General features: G+C 47.3%; 1 protein-coding gene across 1 annotated transcript in view; it reads right to left on the reverse strand.

The window, feature by feature from the left end:
• Window positions 1-17,520, reverse strand: part of TMCO3 (transmembrane and coiled-coil domains 3) — a 64,711-nt gene that overhangs the window by 36,241 nt on the left and 10,950 nt on the right. The window contains exons 2-7 of the mRNA XM_011979423.1: window positions 16,377-16,899; window positions 13,483-13,662; window positions 11,544-11,735; window positions 9,819-9,947; window positions 8,153-8,245; window positions 1,435-1,621 (exon numbers count right to left, since the gene is read on the reverse strand). Coding sequence (XP_011834813.1) covers window positions 1,435-1,621; window positions 8,153-8,245; window positions 9,819-9,947; window positions 11,544-11,735; window positions 13,483-13,662; window positions 16,377-16,820 — 1,225 coding nt within the window. The 5' untranslated portion in view covers window positions 16,821-16,899. The remainder of the gene's footprint in view (window positions 1-1,434; window positions 1,622-8,152; window positions 8,246-9,818; window positions 9,948-11,543; window positions 11,736-13,482; window positions 13,663-16,376; window positions 16,900-17,520) is intronic.

Consider the following 17,520-nt stretch of genomic DNA (forward strand, 5'->3'; position numbering starts at 1 on the left):
GTCTATATATACTGACCCTCTCCATCTACCCTCCACCCCTCTCCATGTACATTCCAGCCTCTAGGGCACCGAGTCTGTATATACTGACCCTCTCCATCTACACTCCACCCCTCTCCCTCTCCAGTCCTGGCCCCTGGGACTCTGAGTGTATACTGCCCACTTATTTTGAAGTCTTTATTAAGCTTTTCTGTCCACAAGGGCAGTTCACACGGTGACTGCTGAGTCTGTCAGCTCTTTCCCAGCCACAGATTTCTTTGCAGGTGTGGGTGTTCCCATGTGCAGGCCACTAAACCAGCAGTTTTCATGCATCGTTCCTGGTCCCCACTTGGTCTTTTTTCATTTCACTCGGTCCCCGACCCTCCACCTCTGTCCAGTCTCACGATGGGGCTGACCCTAGGACCGGCCCACAGGGATGCTGGGACCAGCACGGAGGAGGCCCACGGCTGGGGCCGCCTATCCAGCGTCTAGCAGGGAGGCTGCATCCGTGTCCTTCTGGTGCCTCAGGCCCAGCAGAAGGCCGCAGATTTTTAAAAAGCTTTCCCTGCTTCCTTCACAGAGTGATGCTTCCCAACTGCCGGTCCCACAGTGAGGGCACGCGTGGGTTCCACATGCTCCAGCACCCGGCTCGGCGGCCCATGGCCAGCTCTGCTCAGCCTCTCAGCTGCCGGCACAGAGCCTGTCGGTTTACAGGAGAGGTCAGACACACCTCTGTGGTTTTCTCTTTTTGTATTTTCTCTTCTATGCCTGTGTGTTCTGTGCAGGGTGAACGTCATAGTGAAGTGACTGTGGCATTTCGACCCTGTATTTTACTGACTTTTAGAAAATAAGAGCAAAACAGTGACAGCTTACCCAGTGGGTAAGCAGGCTGTCAGAAACAGCAACCTGCCAAGCCTCCCTGCAAAGGGACACGGTCCTGCCAAGACTTCAGAGCAAGTCAGCAGCTTCCACTAAACAGTTACGACTTAGAGGCGCCAATGTTTCATACACACGATGAAACTAAGGCCAAAGCAAAAGAGTTGGGAACACCTTCAGTTACCGAAGCACCTTTGATTTCACAGGAAGAAAGTATCGAAAGTGGGTCCATCCCCAGTGCCTGCTAGAATTAAAGCAGCAAAACACATGCAACTTCCTCAAACCCACCAATTCCACAGGTCATTTTCCAGTGCTCACTGGCTTTTCAAAATCTTGGTCCAAGTTCTCTCTGGCCCTCATTTTTTCTTAACCAAGTGGAGAAGTGGAGGTTGGGAGGACCTGAGTTCACAGGGACATCAGTTCCTTTCGGAATGTAAGCCCTGACATCCACAATTGTTCGGAAAGTCCTCAGAGGGGAAGTAAGACTTGCAATTTTTCCTCACAGGCCCTCAACTGTGAATCCAAAAGTTACCTACACACGAGCATGAGCCAGACACACACTTGGAACACGCCGTCACCTACCTTCTTTGTCAGCCCGAGCGCTGCCCACGAGGAACCTGGACACGAGGGGTGTGCTCGACAAGGACAGACAGGTGGAAATGAAGACGCTCTGCGTGGGTTTGATCCGCAGGAGATGCCCCCATAGCAAGCCAAACGCAATCATCAACAGTGTCATGTAACACGGCCCTTGTAAGGAAATCTTCCACACCTTAAAGAGAATACAGTGATTCACACGCTTTTTAGTGACAACAGGCAATGACCACACCACACAGACTTCATGCATTTCTGCACCCAGGAAAGGAGGCAGAGCTGAGCTTTTGTGAGGCAACGCTGGGTCACATATCCAACGTCATCAGCTGAACACGGTGAGTACTCACACAAGGCTTCCTCTGTGCCAGGCACTGCCACAGGGCTGCACACACACAATACACGCACACCCACTCTCTCCCCAGGAGTGCAAATAAAACCTAATCCTCAGAACAACTTGAGCTCAAGATGACAATTTCCCCTACTTTTAGATGAAAACACCGAGGCACACACAGGTTAAGTGACTCGGCAAGGTCACATGGCCAGTGAATGTTGGAGCCAGGAAGTGAACCCAGGCACTGTGGCTCGGCAACCAAAGCGGCTCTATCAGGTGCCTCAGGGTGCACTCGGCACTGTGTTAAATGAGACGGGAAGGGAGAAGAAAGCACGTTTCAATCCTAAAATAATAAAAGCTACCTATTTATATAAACATAAATATGATACATCAACCAAAGAAATTAACCTGGAACTCCTCCTACCCCACTTGAAGTGCTCATTCATATCGTTTTCTCCTCACTGCATGGTCCTAGTCAAAACAAGCATCAGTTCCCTGATTCCAGGCCTTCTGTGGAAAGTGAAAGTTGGGGTCGGGGGTCCTAGAAGGAAGGGATGCAGGGGCTGTGTGGCTAAACACAGGCGTCGTGGAGCAGCTGGACACAGGCGGTTCCAGGGGGCCCACCCAAGGAGCCTGCCAGCCCCAATGTACATAGGCAGCTCCGGGGGGCGCGCCCGCCAAGTCCGCCAGCCCCAATGTACACAGGCAGCTCCGGGGGGCGCACCTGCCAAGCCCGCCAGCCCCAGTGTACCTTGGGCGCTTTGGAGCATGTGAGCTTTTCCCTCCCCAGCTAGTTCTTGGTGAAAAACACCACTTCTTGCAAAATTACAACTTTTCTTTTTGAGAATCAGGAAAATGAGCAGATATGCCCCAGTCTCCCACAGCTGTGACCCGTTGACCTGTTTGTCCACCATGGAGCTTCCAGACCCCGGAGGGGAACCACGGTGCCTTCCAACCCCACGAGGCCCCAGGCTCACTTCATCTGAACATCGAGAGGCCACATGACAGGAGGCCAGCAGATGCCACCAAACAGCTCTGGGCCGCGGAGACTCGATAAGTCTCTACTCTGCTTGGTCCCCTCTCTCCTTCCACAAAGAGGGGAAGGGTCGGTCCCACAACGGCTGCTTCTGAATTTCTTTTCTCTACTTCCTATGCTTGGCAATCGTAATGGTTATCACAGAGCGCATCTCACACCCGAATATCACAGCCGAGGGGCAATGGAAACATCGTGCGGTCCACGTGCATCTCATACCCTTCCTCTTCCGAGTATCACAGCCGAGGAGCAATGGAAACACCGTGCCGTCCACGCACATTTCACACCCAAATATGACAGCTGAGGAGCAGTGGAAACACCATGCCGTCCACGTGCATCTTACACCCTTCCTCTTCCGAATATCACAGCCGAGGAGCGATGGAAACACCGTGCCGTCCATGCTGGCTGCAGCCTGAGGCAGCCACGGGCTCGGGGGTTACTCCTGTGAGCAGTGTTAACCAGCTCTGATTCAGGGTCTTCCCAACCCTCAAGGGACACACGGAGTTGAGGCCTGATCTGCTGCTAACTCGCCGTGCGCCGAGTGGGTAGCAATCTCTCTAGCTTTAGTTTCCACATCTATAGAGAACAGGCAAGACTGTTATCTCTGAGGTCATTACCAGGGTGAACCTTACCTGACCTTATTATCTTGTGTTACCACACATTCCAGCCAGGAGGGCCCTGGGAGCAAGGTGTTGAGACACCACCGTGGGAAACGGCTCCAGGAAAGGCCACAGGGGCACAGGTGAGAGGAAGAAACTTCCCGTTCAACATGGGACCTGTGCACGCATCAGAAGCCCCACCTGCAGGCACATCCAGGTCAGAATCTGTGGGTCAGCAAGTCCCCAGGTGGCTGCATGCGCACCGGAGGTCAGGAGGCACTGGAGGTCAGGAGGCACTGGAGGTCAGGAGGCACTGGACATCAGGAGGCACTGACAGGAGGCCCCTTGGCACCCCCGGCTTCCTCTGCACTAGGACCCCAGCCTCAAATACCGCCTCTTCAGCTGTCTTCTTCTTCCTCTTCTAAGACACATTCTCCTGAAATCCCACAATACAAGGCACAGGGTAGAGGCACATCTACGTTACACCCTGCCTCACCCAGCAGCCCCTGAAGGGCCCGGAACGCCGCAGGTGCTCAACAGGTGTTTGCAGTTAGGACAGAGAAGATACAAGACAGAAGTAAATGAAACTCCAACCCCAATGACTCTATGAACGATCTAGAGAGAGGCAGAAACTGACAGATTCTTAAGTGATCAAGTTTAAGGAACAGTTGAAGTCCGGCTAGAAGAGCAAGCGGTGACAAGGGAGAGAACTGAGCGGGCAGCTTTCCTCAGCATGACGCACGACGCACGACGCGGTTTCGGGGCCTCGGCGTTCCGAGTAGTTTCTAATCATATCTTTAGAAGTTCTAAGAGGGGCCTTCTGGCAAGTATTAACATTTCAAAAACCCAAGGAAATTATTTTCCCACCCACAAGTGGGGTGTGCAAGCTAACCCACGTGGCAGGAGGCTCATCAGTTCAGAAAAGTGACTCCGGGTATCTCAGGCTGTTCTAAAGCTCGGCCAGATATTACACCTGAGTAATAAAAAGGGGAGAATAAACACATTGCTTAGTCATGTCTCCGTGAACCAGGGATGCCGTCTCCATGAGCCAGGGTGGGGCCAGACTCCGAGGGTTCCCACTGGGGACAGCAGCACAGGCTCAGCAACGGGTGAGAGGAGGAGTTCGCACCAGGAGACCCTCATCAGCGCCGAGACACCCGCACATCCCAGACACAGAAGGAGCCCTGCCCAGCGCCACTCGATCGGGGTCAACAGGGAGTTTCACAGATGTCTCCTGAGTCCCAAACCAGTGTCCTTCCATCATCTGACTGTCACCACGCAGGGCAGCTGAGCACAACTTCCTAACAGGGAACGCCAGGCTCCTGCCGAGCCCCCGAGTCTACACCACCAAGCAGGCACTTCAGAACCGGGTGCAAACCCTCGGAAGCGCCACTGAGATGACAGCAGCCCTGATGAAGCACGTTCTCACGTTGCTTACAATTATCTTAATGTTACGTTATACAATATTATTTTTTATTAACTGTGAATACTGTAATGGAGAAAAATACAAACTATGAAAATGCAGAGCCAGAAGACACCGGAGTCTTCTAGATCCCTCACTGTATAGGAGAGGAAGCACATGTCCAGGCAGTAGGCGTCTTGTTGAGGCTCTGCCGCATAGCCAGAATGTCGCCCTCCCACCTCCCCTAGGGTCTGCCCTAAATTGCCCTTTGCTGTAAACGTCTCTAAATTACACACACACAGATACACACACGCACACACACACACACACGCCCATGCTGCACCATGAAATGGAGGCCTCATGTTTTTACGGAGACTCGTGGGACACTGGTGAGACAGGGCACTGGACAGCCACACCTCCTTACCCCCCCATAACAGGCTCCTCCACAGGCCAGGCAGCCACGCGGCCCACGCCCCCTCACCCTCCCGCCATAACACTCCCTCCACAGGGTTAACAGCAAGGATGGAACCGCTTTTCCTTGGGACCCAGGAGAGTGGTGACTTCTCTTTAATCACTGAGCTTAGAAATTAACAATTTACAAGAAATATAAAAAGATGCCAAGTACCTGGAGAACACCCTAAAGTTAATTCAGAACGCCTTATGAGGCTGTGTGTCTTCAGGAGTGTTCACAGGACAGGGAGAGCAAGGAGAAGATGGACAAATGGAGCTTTTAGTGGAAAAACAGAAGGGTAAAGAAAACAAAAAGTTCTAGGTAAGAGGATGAACTGAGGAAGCAAATGGGACGAGAGTATAAAGAAAAACATGCCAGTGAGATCAGAGTGAACTTCTGAAAGTAAACACAAGATTTTAAAAGAAAAGTTTATTTTTCCTTATAATGACAAAGTATTGACAGCTTATTACAGAAAATTTGGAAAATACGGAGAAGAAACCAGAAGTCGCCATGGTGATCCGGCACGTTCATTTCCCATTTTCCCCCACGTACTGGTGCTTCTTTTACATCGCCGCGGCCACATGACGTGCTCCTGCTTTCCCTCAAGTTTAGCATTCTAACCGATAGTTTGCTTTGCTGCTGATGCTCCTGTGACTTTGCAGTGGCTACCTAACACTCCATCAGCAGTCATGCCACAGTTCAACTGGCCGTTAGACACTCGGGACTGGTTCCGCTGTTTCTTAAAGATTTACAATGAGGAGGTGAAACCTTTTGTGGCTAAATTTTTTAAAAACTTATGTTTGATTGTTTCCTTTGGAGAGAGACCTAGAAGAACTACTGGGCGCATATGTACATCTTAAAGCTCTTAGGTCAAACTGCTAGACAGCTTTCCAAAAAGAGTGTACAAATCCAAAGAGCTGGAGAAAATCTCCACAATCTATACATCTGACAAACGACTAATATCCAGAATCGACAAAGAACTCAAAAAAGTCAGCAAGAAAAAAAAGAAACAATCCTATCCAAAAGTGGGCTAAGAACATGAATAGACAATTCTCTAAAGAAGATAGACAAATGGCCAACAAACATAAAAAATGCTGAACATCACTAATGATCAGGGAAATGCAAATCAAAACTACAATGTGATACCATCTTACTCCTCCAAGAATGGCCATAACCAAAAAATGAAGAGATGTTGGCAGGGATGTGGTGAAAGGGGAACACTTCTGCTCTGCTGGTGGGAATGTAAACTAGTACAACCACCAACGCAAACAGCGTGGAGGTTCCTCAGAGAACTAAAAGTAGATGTACCATTTGATCCAGCAATCCCACTTCTAGGGGAAAAGAAGTCATTATGTGAAGAAGATACTTGCATACACATGTTTAGAGCAGCACGATTTGCAATTGCAAAAACATGGAACCAGCCCAAATGCCCACCAATAAAAAATGTGGTATTATATATACCATGGAATACTACTCAGCCATAAAAAGGAGCAAAATAGGGGTATTTGCAGCAACCTGGACGCAACTGGAGACTATTATTCTTTTTTTTTTTTTTTTGAGACAGAGTCTCGCTCTGTCACCCAGGCTGGAGTGCAGTGGCCGGATCTCAGCTCACCGCAAGCTCCGCCTCCCGGGTTCATGCCATTCTCCTGCCTCAGCCTCCCGAGTAGCTGGGACTACAGGCGCCTGCCACCTCGCCCGGCTAGTTTTTATGTATTTTTTAGTAGAGACGGGGTTTCACCGTGTTAGCCAGGATGGTCTCGATCTCCTGACCTCGTGATCCACCCGTCTCGGCCTCCCAAAGTGCTGGGATTACAGGCTTGAGCCACCACGCCCGGCCTGGAGACCATTATTCTAAGTGCAGTAACTCAGGAATGAAAAATCAAACATCCTATGATTTCACTCCTAAGCGGGAGCTAAGCTACCAGGACACAAACGCGTAAGAATGACACACTCGACTTCGGGGATTGGGGGAAAGGGTGGGGGGTGGTGAGGGATAAAAGACTACACATTGGGTGCACTGTACACTGCTCTGGTGATGGGTGCACCAAAATCTCACGAATCACCACGAAAGAACTTATTCATGTAACCAAACACCACCTGTTCCCAAAAAACCTATTGAAGTAAAAAAAAATTAAAATTAAAAAAAAAATACAACACGAGAGGGCTGAGTGATTAGGCAAACCAGACACTGTAAATTAAGTCACTTTGTTTAAAATGACCAAGTCTTTCGTGGAAAAAAACCCAACAAAACGAAAAGGGTGTACAGCTGTGATTCTCATGAATCTGGTTCAAGAATGCCTATTACAGCTCATATCCGCTTAAAAACTTTTGCTAAGTTGATATTAGTTTTCCAGCTAGCACTGCAGGCAAAATGGTATCTGATCTTAATTCACAGGGTTCTTTTTTGTTACCAACAGTGTTCATTTTCTCTCTCCCCACCCTAGCCTTTCATCAGCTACTTTCCTCTTCTGTGCGCGTCTGTGGAAAAGCAAAGTGTTTTTTAATTAACTCACTTCCAATTTACAAAGTTTCTTCTAGGGTAACACACTGAATATGCAAGCTCTATGACATCTGACCCTCTAACAGACTTGCCACCTTCTGGGAGGGACCATCTGTTAAAGTTCACACACATTTTATTTTCCAGATCCTTCCTGAAGTTAGGCACGAGAAGCCTAATGCCAATTCTTCATTGAATTTCGACGCTTTCAAACCTGATGTTCTTCATCTTTCTGAATTTGTTTCAAAAATAACATCAAACTGAAATACCATATTCTATTCTAAAAACATTTAATTTGATAGTGAATTCATCAACAAATGTTAAAAGTATATGAACCAAAACCACATGATGTGAAGTCCCTTAGAGGCAGTAATGGGTTGATGAGGTCCTTACCTTTCTTAGCTTTTCTGGAGAAAATTCTAGGCCAACAAGAAAAAGAGTAAAAAACACCCCAAATTCTCCTAATGTCTCCACTTGCACAATAGACTGAAAAACACACAAAAAAATCAAACCATATAATTTTACAGGTTTAACATATTAAGTATACTTAACTAAACAATCATGTCCTAGTATGCCTGGTGGAAGTATCCAAAACACACACACACAGAGTAATCACACAGTATACTTCCTCCATTAACCACTTCTCCCTTTGGCTAGTATGTGCTCTGATTTTTATCTTGGTCTATTTATAATTACATTGTTTTCCATGATTTAGCTGATTTATTAAGAATTATAATTTTTACAGCACCCAGTTGTATATATTACTCAGCTATTTCAACTTATTTCTTGGTTTATGAGCACCTTTGCTATTAAGAAAAAGAAGGAAAGAAATTTGTATTTGCTTTTATTTGCAAAGGGCGGGAAGTGATTTTTCACCTCCGGTGTTTCATACTTGAATCACGTGAAAAAGACCTACTCCAAAAACCAAATTGAAATAGCCGTTCTTCCCAGGGGCCATTCTGCCAAAGCGAGCCCTGTCCTGGGAGCCCCCACATGTGGGCTTGCAGCTCCCCTGCCAGCCAGCTGCTCCCCAGGCCCAGGGTGCTGGGCGCGCTCCTCTTCACCAGCCGGGGCTGGAGCTCCTCAGACCCCTCCTGCCGCCCTGCAGTCTGGAGAAAGCCCTGGGGCTCCTGGGCCTGGTCCCAGGCTCCACCAGCAGCAGAGGGAAAAAGGCTTGGAGGGAGCAGGCTGCACTCCTCCCCGTCCCACCCCTTGACACGCCTCCCCACGGTGGGACTCAAGGCACCTACTCCGGCACCCGCTGCTCGCACTGTGAGCGTTGCGGGGAGACAGCTGGAAGCTCAGGAACCTTTCCTCCCTGTCAGAAGTGCCATCAGCGTGACAGGGCCTAGCAAACAGCCCCACTGCCCGCTGCCTCGACTGGGGCTCGTCGACTTTCCCATGTGTTGTGAGTGAGATGCTTAAAGACAGTGGGGGCCAGGCGCGGTGGCTCAAGCCTGTAATCCCAGCACTTTGGGAGGCCGAGACGGGCGGATCACGAGGTCAGGAGATCGAGACCATCCTGGCTAACACGGTGAAACCCCGTCTCTACTAAAAAAAATACAAAAAATTAGCCAGGTGTGGTGGTGTGCACCTGTAATCCCAGCTACTCAGGAGGCTGAGGCAGGAGAATCACATGAACCTGGGAGGTGGAGGTTGCAGTGAGCCAAGATTGCATCATTGCACTCCAGCCCGGGTGACAGTGAGAGACTCTGTCTCAAAAAAAAAAAAAATACAGTGGATGCAGCACTTTGGTTGTATTCGGCACGCGAAGGGCCGTCTGAACCACCTGGCCCAGCATGTTACTGGAAATGGACTCCTTAAAACTGACAGAAACGAGCAGGGTCGTAGTCTCCAGTAACACGCCCCTTCAGTAACAGGCACAGCGACTTCCTGAGGGTTCAGAGACTTCCCATGACACCTGAAAGGACACCTTCTTTGAAATGGTTTATACGAAGCTGGTATCTTCATTAATCACATTCAACACTTTTTAGTCTTCAGGAATTCTCTTTTTATGTTCTGTTAAACAGATACCAAAACAACTAAATTTTGTTCTTACCTTAATACTATTCAGTCCTGAAGGTCCTAGAAGTACACCACAAATAATATAACCAAACATTGTAGGCAATCCTATGGCTGTACATAGCCAGCCACAAGGCAAGGACAGCATTCCTATGGTAACAATGTCCTGCAGAAGAATCGAATAAATAAGAAACGTGTAAGATAACATGATAGGAAGAGGGCTGGCTGGCTGAGATGCAGAACAGGACGTAGTTCCCTGATCTCATCTGATGGGAATGAAGGGCGAAGACAAAACCACCGATTTTCCTCATGCTGAGGGTTCCAGAGAAGCTGAAAACAGGAAGAGTGTATTCTGGGAATAGATGGAGTGAGTTTTTCATGGCCTAAAGATTACAGTCACCCCTTAGCATCCTTGGGACAGTGGGTCCAGGATCCTCCCCAGCCTCCGTACCAGGATCCTCAGATGCTGAGTCTCTGATTCCAAACGGAATGGTACGTGCATGTAACCCAGCACATCCTCCTGTATACTTTAAAGCACCTCTAGATTACTCATGATGCCTACACAATGGAAATTGTTGTCGTATTTTGTTTGTATTTTTTACTGTCTTGTTATTCTTCGGTCTTTTTTCTGAATATTTTCATCCACGGTTGGCTGAACTGAGGATGCAGAGCACGTGGACGCTGACTGTCTAGCAAACTTTTTGTTTTGCTTAAGCCCCTTAAGAGTGTTCTAAGAATTCTGAGTCCTAGAATTCCACTGAGTTTTCTAATCTGGGAGACTCTCAGTGCTGGTGTCCAAATTGTAATTCACATGGCTTCGCCATGACGGGTGCAGGCAGGATCTTTAGTGGGTGCTGGCATGGCTGCGCCTGCAGCCCTGAAGGTCAGCAAGGAGCAGGATACTTACAGTCTCAAAACCTCTCCCTAGAAATTGCCTATTCATTACAAAGGGAGAAAGAATAGCCTTACAGAGACCTCCGCCCCTTCTTGGAGGGCCCTGACAGCATCACTCGGCAGCCCCAGTCCTCACGGAACCCACTCCATCGTGTCCACCTCTCTCTCTGGCTGGTCCTCTTCCTCTCGCCTGAAACAGCACCATCTTTGAGCCTAGATTCTCTGGCTTGGTTTCTGCTCCTGTACAAACCTCCAGTCTCTGCTGGAGACCTGACAGTGTACACAGTGCACCAAGCTTCCCTGAGGGGCTGCACCTGTCACGGCCAAGCCACTCCCTCCTGAGTGACCACCCGAACCACGATGCTCTCAGCTTCAAGTACTTCCCTGCATAGCCTTTGTCTAGACCGAGTTCCTGGGAGGAAACAGGTCTGAATCCAGTTCCATCTGGAAGGCCAGGCACTGCTGAATGGGTTTTCATGCTCTGTACCCCAGGGTTACATGAAGCCACATACAACTCCTTAGCCAAGACCTCTCTGCCTTTTAAGGATTTTTAATTTTAGTGAAAACAGTTTTTAGATGACTAAAGTTTTAATCCCATTACAGTAACTCCTAATTTCAAAGTCTTCCAAATTCTCCAAGACAAAATTAACTTTCATTTTAAATATTAAAGTATCTTATTCCTTTAGAAAAAAAAATAGAAATTAAGGGAAGATGCCTCAAATCACAGAAAATGCAGGGAATTCTAGTAAAATCTGTTAGACGGAAGGCTGTGCACCTCAGTATCATGTTCGGAGGATAAAGCTTGGTCATACTGACACCATGAACCCGGAAGTAGGGGAAAGGTGGGCATCCCGCCATGACTCACTACCTTTATAAAGTGGTGATCCGCACGTGGGATGGTTGAGTCTCTGGGCTTGGTCAAAATATACTGGTTGTTCTGGGAGTCAATCAGCATGCTAAGGCCCAAGTCGTCCTCCACTTCTCGTTTTGTTATATTTTGCTTAGAATTGGCCTCTTCTTCCTCCACCCTCAGAACTGCCTCAAAATTGACCCCCTTGACCTGCAAGAATAATAGTATTATGCAATTAAAATCCATTAAATGCTTTCAATTTTTAGGGAATGAATGCTACACAGAAGAATGTTAAAAATGTATCAATCAATGTTCATTAGCAGTGAATTATGACTTTTCAATTAAAGAAGTAATTTAAGAATGGATAGGTTTAGGATTTCTGCTACTTTCCCAGATCTAGTTTACCATTCTTTTTTTTTTTTTTTCTTTTTTTTTTGAGACGGAGTCTCGCTCTGCCACCCAGGCTGGAGTGCAGTGGCGCGATCTCGGCTCACTGCAAACTCCACCCCCCGGGTTCACGCCATTCTCCTGCCTCAGCCTCCCGAGTAGCTGGGACTACAGGCACCCGCCACCTCGCCCGGCTAGTTTTTTGTATTCTTTTTAGTAGAGACGGGGTTTCACCATGTTAGCCAGGATGGTCTCGATCTCCTGATCTTGTGACCTGCCCGCCTCGGCCTCCCTAAGTGCTGGGATTACAGGCTTGAGCCACCGCGCCCGGCCTAGTTTACCATTCTTTCAAGAAATTCATAGCCCTTAAAATACTTATGAGTTCTCCTCTAATTCCATAATTAGTAGATTTTTAAAACACCTTGTTTCTTCTACTCTATTTTTATTCTCTCCGGTTTCTTCTCTACTCTTTTTCTGATTTGTTTTTATTACCCAACCCTTTCATGAGTCCTCATTAAGACCCACAGTCAATTTTCACCATCAGTCCCACTTTTTTTCTTAGAATCTTAAACATGCTACAACAAAAGAGCAGCCTGAATTCCTGCTTCACAGATGAAGATCATTTTCTGTAAGAGGTTCACTGTTCCCGTTACAGGTGTTCAAACCAAAGCAACTCCATCTTGAACACAAGCAGGGCGAAATGAGGATGAAACCTACTGGGCTGCATTTCAGGGACAGGCATTCTTAGTCACAGGATGAGACAGGAGGTTGGCAAGATTGGTATCACAAGATACAGGCCACAAAGACTCCGCTGACAAAACAGGATGCAGTAAAGAAGCCGGCCAAAACCCACCAAAACCAAGAAGGCAATGAAAGTGGCCTCTGCTTGTCCTCACTGCTCACTGTACATAATTAGAATCCATTAGCATGTGAAATAACACTCCCACCAGCGCCATGACAGCTTCCAAATGCCATGGCAACATCTGGAAGTTACCCTATGTGGTCTAAAACAGGAGGAACCCTCCATTCTAGGAAATGCCACCCCTTTCCCAGAAAATTCATGAATAACCAACTCCTGGCTTAGCATGTAATCAATAAATAATCATAAAAATAGCCCTCAGGGCTGCTCTGCCTATGGAGTTGCCTTTTTTTTTGTTTCTTTACTTTCTTAATAAACTTGCTTTCACTTTACTCTATGGACTCGCCCTGATCCAAGAACTCTCTCTTGGGGTCTGGATTGGGACCCGTTTCTGGTAACGTCCCAGTAGATCAGCATTAAAACCCAACTGTCCAGGTTGTCCTGAGACCAGAGTCCCAGTGTCCCAATCCATCTGGCCTCTGGAAAATGCAGACAAGCTGCTGAGGAGCGGAACTGACTGTCGGTGTTAAAGTAAAGGATAATTAGCTGACTTCTACAAGACCAAATTATTTTCTCTATGACTGAGAAGCGTCTTAGTTTGTCTTCATTTTCAATCTACACTAAAAACATACATGTGAACAATTTCAACAACACGTCTTCCGATCAGCGAGCGGCTCGGGGGTGAAGCAGCAGCTGTTCGGGAACGCTTACTGATTTGTTGTCGTCGAAAGCGTGTTCCTCTATCTCTTCCTCCAGACGATCTGCTGCCTTTCTTACATCTTCAAGAATCTCGTCGAGCATGGATAAACTTTGGTTTTGATGTTGCATATTTTTAAGGGCTTCAACTTGATGTTTTTCTGCTGCTAGAAGTTCCATATATTCTGTTTCTTCCTAATCATTTGCAAGAAAAGAAGAGTGAGCTATATTAAGAAATAAGCTATGACATGACTTTCTTAATCAGTCCTCCTGCTTTCTTTGTCAAATGTCCCTGTTCATACGTCAATAACTTAACTCTGGTCAGCTAGGGAAGTCACGTGTCCTAGTTATTCAAACACAACTGAGCTTAACCAAATGTTTAGGGAAAGTTTTTTGTGTATGTACATGAATACATGTAAGAAACATTTGTTACACAAAAGTAAATGTAGTATCTGTAGGTCATCTATCCACACTAAACTCATTGACTCAATAGTGACTGTGCTCCAGGCCTATCGTGTGTGAGTGCAGCGGTACTTTAAAACCAGATGTGAGACCTGAATGTGGAACTACCACCTAAATTCAATGCACAAATTCAAGTTACAAGGGAAAACTGTTCCAAAACACATGTAGAAACCAACAGCATGAATCATTTGAAGAACTGATGGGTGATGCTGACAATAGAATTTAGTAATGTATTTTACACAACTATATTTTATCAATAACCTTACTTTTAAACATTTATTCTTAGCTAAAGGGGTGGGACATAGGCCAGAGCAGAGAGGACCAGAGTCTAGAAGAACATCACTGCCTCAATTACCAAGTAGTCACGAGACATCATCTGATGCCACTGACAAAGAGCTGCAGGTCTCACACAGCTGAGGTCTCACATAGCTGCAGGTCTCACACATAGCTGCAGGTCTCACACAGCTGACGTCTCACACAGCTGAGGTCTCACACAGCTGACGTCTCACACAGCTGACATCTCACACAGCTGACATCTCACATAGCTGCGGGTCTCACACAGCTGAGGTCTCACACAGCTGCAGGTCTCACACAGCTGCAGGTCTCACACCGCTGCATGCCTAACACACAGCTGGTCTCACACAGCTGCAGGTCTAACACACAGCTGGTCTCACACAGCTGAGGTCTCACACAGCAGGTCTCACACATAGCTGCGGGTGTCCCACAGCTGCAAGTGTAACACACAGCTGTAGGTCTTGGACAGCTGAGGTCTCACACAGGTGCAGGTCTCATACAGCTGCAGGTCTGGCACAGCGCTGGTCTCACACAGCTGCAGGTCTCACACAGCTGCAGGTCTCACACCGCTGCATGCCTAACACACAGCTGGTTTCACACAGCTGCAGGTCTAACACACAGCTGGTCTCACACGCAGCTGGTCTCACTCAGCTGCAGGTCTCACACACAGCTACAGGTCTTGCACACAGCTGGTCTCACAGAGCTGCAGGTCTCACACAGCTGGTCTCACACAGCTGGTCTCACTCAGCTGCAGGTCTCACACACAGCTGCAGGTCTCACACAGCTGGTCTCACTCAGCTGCAGGTCTCACACAGCTGCAGGTTTGATGCACAGCTGCAGGTCTAGCAGACCTGACACACAGCTATAGGTGTAGCACACAGCCGGGGGCCTATCACAGAGCTGCAGGTTCCACTGACATACAACTGCAGACCTGATACGTAGCTGCAGGTCTATCACACAGCTGCAGGTCGAGCATGTGACTGGAGGGCTAGTATAGCTGGTTTACCAGCACCTGGAGAATCTCGGCACAGGAAATAATAACTAGTGTATGTTAAAATACTGTTGATGTGTTATGAACTGTGCATATTGGTAGCCAATGTTACTCAAACTCCTGTTTTTTCTCTACAATAAAACCACCACACATCTGGACCCTACCAATGGATCTTCATGTCTCCACTGTACACAGGGTCACAGCAGCTCATGCACATATCACACAGGGAAGACGAATGAAAAGTATTATTGAAAACCTTGATTTATCCATTTGCCTGATGATATTTCTCTCCTCCAAAATATATTTTGGTAAAAAAAGTTTAATGTCTGTATTTTCTCTCATGTTGATGCTGTGTAATAATACCACAGGTTTTTCTATGAAGATGACACAATACTTTACACATTGAAAGGGCCTGGGAGGCTGAGGCGGGAGAATGGCGTAAACCCGGGAGGCGGAGCTTGCAGTGAGCTGAGATCCGGCCACTGCACTCCAGCCTGGGCGACAGAGCGAGACTCCGTCTCGAAAAAAAAAAAAAAGAAAGGGTTTGGCATGATGCTTGCCATAGAAGAGGTACTCAAGAAATGATGGCTTTAAAAAATGTAAATAGATAATACAACATCTGATGCAATAAGTTCAGAAACTTCTCATCATTTTAAAAGCATCCTTGGTCAAAGTCCTTAATTTTAAATGCATACATTAGTTTAAAACTAATTTTAATATTTTTATCTTCGATGTATGACACTGAAGAAAAGTCAAACTTCACACTAAAAGGAACTCCTGTCAGAAACTCATCAAAATGCTGATTTAAGTTATATTTATTTCTACATCAGTTTACTAGTACAACTTGAGTAACTTTTTGAATTACCAGGGGATTTCTCCATAGAGAAAAGTATGAGAGTGGCTCCTAGAAGAAAGAACTACAGTGTTATGCAAAAGGAAAAGATTCTCCCTCACATGAGACTTTTCTAGATGTGATTTCCTATGAAAGACAACACCTGAGAGGCATCAGCCGCACTCACACCTTCCCTTCCCGTCTGCTCCCACAGCTCCAGGTGGGTTCTCTCTAGGATGCGGATGTGGGCATGCACTCTCCCTCTCTCTTCACCTCTCTCTCTCCCTCCCTCCCTCCTTTCCTCCCTCCCTCTCCCTCTCTAGGACTGACCTTTATTGCAGCCTCTCTCAGGGCCTCCAGGCGCTGCCGGCTGCTCTCCTTCATGTTCACCACATCTTTGTAATCCCCCTGCAGGGCTCTCTGCAGTCCATAGATGGCTTGGAAAACGGAATTTTCACTTTCATTCAACTCTTTCTGGAAAATTTCAAATGTGTGCACCTGAAACAGTTTCTCTTCATCTGACAGGCCCACGTCTTTCTCCACTGCTCCAATTGCATTTTTCAGTTTGTTCAGAACCGCATTCTTCTGGCGGAGAAGCCCTGAGAGCTTCCTGCAGCTGTCCCGGACCCACTGGCGGCTCTGAGTGGCGGTCGCCCCTCGCCCGCGGTGCAGTTTGATCACACGCTGCGCCACCTCCTCGTGCTCCACAGGCTGCACTGCCCAGGGAAGGACCGGAAACAGCACCCAGAAGAAGCTTCTTCCCAACACCTTCATGATCCAGGTTCGGAGGGCAGCGTACGGCAATCCACAGGTCTCTGCCCCGGTGAGCTTGCATTTCAGATACACATTTCAGCTGAAAAAGAGTTATTGTCACATATAAACAATGATTCATTACTACTGATCGAAATATTAAATAATCAGATCCGGAAAACTGATACCTTTCTGAACAAAATACCATTTTTCCTAGATAAATATCAACATCTAAACTATCACACTGAGATTAAAATCAAATACTGAATGCTGATGCACCTTGTATGGTGCCTTGTGAAGGGCTGAGATGATTAAAGGTCAGTTACATCTTTACAGAAAGGATTAAAGGTAATTTTTTTTTTTTTTGAGAACACAGCCTCGTATCTCTACAAACTCTACCAAGTCCAAAAGACAGAAAACAAGTCTATTTAAGAGAGTCCATGTTGGCCAGGCATGGTGGCTTATGCCTGTAATCCCAGCACTTTGGGAAGCCAAGGCAGGCAGATCACCTGAGGTCAGGAGTTTGAGACCAGCCTGGTTAACATGGTGAAACTCCATTTCTACTAAAAATACGGGCCTGGTGGCACACGCCTGTAATCCCAGCTACTCAGGAGGCTGAGGTAAGAGAATCACTGGAACCCAGCAGGCAGAGGTTGCAGTAAGCCCAGATCACACCATTGTACTCCAGCTTGGGTAACAAGAGCAAAACTCCAGCTCAAAAAAA

The sequence above is a fragment of the Mandrillus leucophaeus genome, unplaced genomic scaffold (genome assembly GCF_000951045.1).
Source record: "Mandrillus leucophaeus isolate KB7577 unplaced genomic scaffold, Mleu.le_1.0 Scaffold201, whole genome shotgun sequence".
Classification (NCBI taxonomy): domain Eukaryota; kingdom Metazoa; phylum Chordata; class Mammalia; order Primates; family Cercopithecidae; genus Mandrillus; species Mandrillus leucophaeus.